Below are 5,724 nucleotides of genomic sequence, written 5' to 3' on the forward strand. Positions count from 1 at the left end.
CGTAGAAGAATACTAAAATGTTTTCATTTCCGTCTTTTTCCATCACCAGGAACCAAACAGTGTTTACAGAGACGATATAGCATGATATATAATCGATATTTTCTGAAGATAAAATTAATACGATAGTTATTTTAAACTTTTTATCATTTAGAGCTTATAAAAATTTACGTATCGAACTAAATAATAAAGATTTTCCCTTTTCGTTATTTTTCCTTGTTTCTTCTGAATGTAACGCATATATTCAATTTAAATATTACAGACGTTTTTATTAAGTTTGTTTCGTTATTCATTAATTTACAGGTCTTGCAATTACAGAAGACCAGAAGTTGATAACATTAAACGAGACACGGAAATCTGATCTCTTTGTTTTCAACAAAGATGGCGGTGTAGAAAACCGTAATTTATACGAACCATTAATTAAGCGACATGAAAAATCGAAATGTCGATTTTTGGCGTATTACTCTAATGAAGTCGTCGTATCTGATTTAGGTAGGAAGAAATAATACAGAGAATATTTATCGAGATTTTATCTAAATTACTGAATTTTCAGGTTTAAGTATGATGTATAAAACTACTGTGGATGGTAAATTGATCAAAACCTTCGGCACTTTTGGAAATATTGAGGGAACCATGAACGAACCATCTGGCATCGCTTTGGATCCGACAGGAACCATGCTTATTGGCGATAGCAGAAACGATCGTATACAGGTAAGTTATAATTAAATAAACACGATTAACGCAACAGAAACTTTAAACGAATTAACATTACAGGTCTTTGATTGGGAAGGTGAATATATGGGTAAAGTGACTTTCTCTCATCCCATTCGAAGACCGTCTGACATAACTTTGACTAAAGATGGACGTCTGTACGTTCTTAATTACTTGAATCATCACTTAGCAATTTATGCTCTTAAAATAGAGTAATTTTCAAATCTGTTCTTCACAGATTAATCATTGTGAATTTTAAGTATTGAACATATTAAATTGAATTCATACTGTTTATCAGATTTTGAATTCTTTTTCATATTGTATTCTTTAAGTTTCTTACAATGTAATGTACATGTATTGCATTTAATTTCATAAATTAAAACATCTAAATACTTTATTTTAGATTTTCATTTGGTGTAATTACCTTGGCTTTTTAACATACATAATATATGTTAAAAACTACATAATTTCCAAAACATTTCGTTCAAGTGGATGATGGCTAAAAGTATGATGAAGATAACAGCTTTTTTCCTGAAATCTACACAAAGCTTTTTTTACTGGCTAGTTTTAAAAAAGTTGAAATATTTTTCAGGCATGGAACCGTAATATAAAGTGTCTTTCGAAAGAATTTACACCGTTAAAAACTATAGAAATGAGCGTGAATGTAAATTTTTTAAAAGGCTTGTAACTTAATCAAATATTTCGTCTCTATTTTTTCGGTTGAAAATGTATGAAAATTCGAATTTGGCATACGAAAAGTTGTGAAGACCACCATTTCCCCCCAGTGGCGTGCCGTGATATTTAATAAGAGGGAAGCTGTGTTTTTGTAAGAAGCCGACTTCCAGAGGCAATCAGTCAGTGATGGTCTAGGGTCCATTCGTATTCGTTTATTCGTGTCTTCTGTGAGCTTTACTAAAATTATTTAAATCGTCAAAGCCGTTCTTATTCCACACACTAATTTCATTTGAAATTAATAGGCAAGGCCAACAAAACGAATTTTGCATTTCTATGCATCCACAAACCATTTTATATCTTCATAAATTTTATTGTGAAAATGTCGAACAAATTTTTTTGTTGACGTATTTATATTTAATTTAGGCATTGGTCTTTCTCTTTTAATAATGTTTTCTTTTTTATTATATAGTCTCGAGCCAAAACTTTTTTAAAATAAATTTTCAATATTACAATTACATTCTAAATCGCTAGCCATAATAAAAGGCCTAAAATTAAAAATAAAATTATAAAAACTTGTTAAAATAAAATGTGTGATGGATATACTATTATACATACCTGGTAAAAAATATTCAATTGTATGAATATACTTTTAAAGAAAATTATAATTAAATATAGCTTTGTAAAGAAACGTACATAAAAACTACATAAAATATTCTTTACTTTTTAAATCTTAACCACTTAATCAAATAGCTCCCTACGAGTAGAATCAGAGACGGTCCTGCTAGGTGAGCGGAACCAGAGAAAGCTCAGTTAGAGAGTTAGACAGGGAGAGACAGAAAAGGGGGACGAGACAGAGAGATAGAAAAGAATGCAAGAGAAAGAACAAACGAGCACCAGACCAGACGAGTATCAGAGCGAGAGTAGCTCAAGAGAAGACGAGCAAGCATCANATAAAAGCCTTAACCTAGATTATATATTTTAATTTATATGAATGCTTATCGGAATAATATACAGCCTATGTCCACCCTGAGGTTCCATTCTAAATATTGGTGAAAGAATTTTTGAAATCGGATGAGTAGTTTCGGAGATTACCTGCTGCATACAAACTAACATACATACAAACATTACCTCTTTATAATATTAGTATAGACAAGTGTGAAGAATTGAGCCCAAACGTTATTTAATTTTTGAGGTCGCGATATTTTGTTTCAGGTGTTTTTCTTAATTTGAATAGTTTTTGTTTAAAAGGACAAAAACCCTATACTTTTCATTCAAAATTAACTTCCATTTAAAAGTTGATGGATGCCCAGTGCTTATTGTTGCTTACTACGTCAGCAGGTTTCTGTTGGAAATGGCACGTACGATTTGGTAAATTAAAAGTGGACATAAAATCGTAACGTCACAGTATAATTTAGTCAACTTAATATTAAGTACAATATATATATTGTCCAATATTGTATGGGGAAAATTGTCGATAAGAGAGAATTGTAAAACGGTTATAGCTGTGACAATGCCGAAGGGCCCCCCCTCTATGCCTCGGCACCACAGGACCGAAGAGTCGACATCGTGTCGGCGAAGACGGCAACGACAAATTTATCAAAACTGGCACCACTGTGTCTTCTGGGTAGACACAGAGACCGTTACATTCGAATTTACGCGCGAGCAGTCGCGTATGTGGACTCTTAGTTCCGAGATGGAGGCGTAAAGAAAGAATCAGAGGAATTACACTCTATAAATTGTCTATACATAATGCCCGTTTATTGTTCTATTTAAGTTATATACAATCGATTCAGTTAACGTATCTACTTCTTTCTCGATTACCTGTATTTATGAGAGAGAGAGTTCACATTTAATTCGCGCGAGGATAAATACCTTGATATAAGTTGGCAAATAGTCGTTTAGTCCTCGAGTTTCTGTGTAGAACAAAGTTTTTTCGAACGTTGATATTGGCATAAAGTTGTTTCGAACGTTGATATTTCTTTAAGTGGTGATTCTCCCGAACGGCGGCGATTAGAATAGTTCCGGCTAATCCGTTCACACCAAACTTCAGAGACTGATTTTTACGCATCGACCCCTCCTTTTTATAAAAAGGGTATCGTTGGGTTTTTTCCACTGCCTTATTAGGATTGTTTTTTTACCACTGACCAATACTTGTTTTCTTTCGTCTTTTCGTAGATTCCGGGTGACACATTCGATGCATCATCTTCAACCAGGAATTAAGTTTGTGGGAAAACAATTTAATGTTCTTTTTAAATATCGGTTTGTTGTTTATTTCTCTAAACTGTTCTTCTTACAAAAAAAAAAAATATTTAACAATTTATTCCAATAAGTTCGACTCTCATATAGCAAATATGTAGATGAGCAAAAACAATTGTTAGCGAATGAGTGGGTAGATGAGCATGAAGTTAAAATCTGATCTCACATTCGGTGCTTAATTAAAAAAACAAAGCTAAAGAGTAATTCCCGATCGACAGAGTGTGATAAGCGATTTAGTTTCAGAAAAGTTGTAATTGTAATTTAGACTTAAGCATCTTTATCGGATAAGTTGTTGAATTCTGTTTTTGTCAAAAATAATTTGTTCAGAACTAAGTAATTTTTTTCAATTTACAAGAAAAGTCTTTAAAAAGATTTTCACAATAGATTAACAGAAGAAAACACAAGGACTCGTCATTTTCCTTCATCCTACGTATTTTTCACACCTCGGAGTCGGCCTTTTATTGTAGACTCTTATCCGCCTCGGTATGTAAAACGTGTAAAAAAATTTTTCGTCGGAAATGACCAAACTTGCAAATGTATATTTACACTAATTAAACTAGTGAATAGCCAGAACGACAATTAAATTTTAAAATGTTAAAGAAAATACTTTACAAAAAACTTCTTAATTTTTTTTAAAAATTGAATTATCGTCTTGGCTATTTACTAGCTTTTTAGCTATTACTAGTGTCATTCCTTAATCTCGATAACGAAGTTAGACGAAAGAAGACACCAGATATGGAAACATTAGAGCAGGAGACTCCTATGAACTATATACGAACTTCCGTTGCAAGGCGGAAATCATGTTATTTTAAAATAAAAATATTTGTTTAAGCAGGTCGTATTTTTCGGTCGAGTGCCGAGCATGCAGTCAATTATCGAGCATTGTATTTTTTTTAACGTGCATTCGAATATCGAATTATTCGAGTTGGGAGTAGTTCGTGCACTGAGGCACCACTGTATATATNCAATTAAATTTTAAAATGTTAAAGAAAATACTTTACAAAAAACTTCTTAATTTTTTTAAAAAATTGAATTATCGTCTTGGCTATTTACTAGCTTTTTAGCTATTACTAGCGTCATTCCTTAATCTCGATAACTGAGTTAGACGAAAGAAGACACCAGATATGGAAACCTTAGAGCAGGAGACCCCTATGAACTATATACAAACTTCCGTTGCAAGCCGGAAATCATGTTATTTTTAAATAAAAATATTTGTTTAAGTAGGCCGTATTTTTCGGTCGAGTGCCGAGCATGCAGTCAATTATCGAGCATAGTATTTTTTCTTTTTTAACGTGCATTCGAATATCGAATTATTCGAGTTGGGAGTAGTTCGTGCACTGAGGCACCACTGTATATATTTCTAGCGCTGATATTTTAAACTAAGAATAATTTTGTAAAGGTCTCTTTTCATAAAACCTTTCTCCTGTTATCACGTTTCCTTTTAATGATAAATTGGTTTAATTAACTCCGAGCATGAAGTTTCTGCTGCTTATAACTATAATTATTTTTGTATTAATTCATATTTCGTATGAAGAAACTACGGATGAATTTTGCTGTAAGTAGGATGGATCATAATGATGATAATTTATAGCTACAAAACGAGCAATTATTTATTGTGACATCGTCACAATGCCGGGCTGCAATTTTTAATCATATTTTTAATTAATTTAATTCAAAATATACGCTCTTCACCTTAAATTAGTAGTGGTTTGCCCCTGTACATCATACTTTTCCTTTCACAATAGAGTCGTCTGTCTAACACCTTTCGGCGGAAAGGTTTTGAATTGACGTAAAGTGACTTTCGGAAGTTGTTATATAGTTAATCGGGCCTCCTGCCCTTAAGGTTTCCATATCTTGTCTCGGATTTCATCTGCCTAACTCTTTTCTAAAGACGGACGACAGTGGGAATTTATAGGTTATAAAAAAATGAAACAATTAATACTTTTCCCAATTTAACACATAATATGAGACAATTGTGGTATTCTTCAAGCACATTTCCACAATTAAAGGCCGTTGGAATGTACTGCAATTAACATTGCTTTGGTTTTCCTTGTTTTATTGAAAGAACTATATTTTTAACTATAC

General features: G+C 32.5%; 1 protein-coding gene across 1 annotated transcript; it reads left to right on the forward strand.

Annotated features, from left to right (window-relative positions):
- The first annotated feature begins 297 nt into the window (after positions 1 to 297).
- Positions 298 to 1,088, forward strand: LOC111637457 (tripartite motif-containing protein 3-like). The gene is made up of 3 exons (XM_023382946.1): positions 298 to 489; positions 551 to 708; positions 772 to 1,088. The coding sequence occupies exons 2-3, from the start codon at positions 559 to 561 to the stop codon at positions 922 to 924; spliced, it is 303 nt and encodes a 100-aa protein (XP_023238714.1). The 5' UTR covers positions 298 to 489; positions 551 to 558; the 3' UTR covers positions 925 to 1,088.
- Positions 1,089 to 5,724: the final 4,636 nt, after the last annotated feature.

The sequence above is a fragment of the Centruroides sculpturatus genome, unplaced genomic scaffold, assembly GCF_000671375.1.
Source record: "Centruroides sculpturatus isolate CEXI.00-Female unplaced genomic scaffold, Cexi_2.0 scaffold1149, whole genome shotgun sequence".
In the NCBI taxonomy this organism is placed as follows: domain Eukaryota; kingdom Metazoa; phylum Arthropoda; class Arachnida; order Scorpiones; family Buthidae; genus Centruroides; species Centruroides sculpturatus.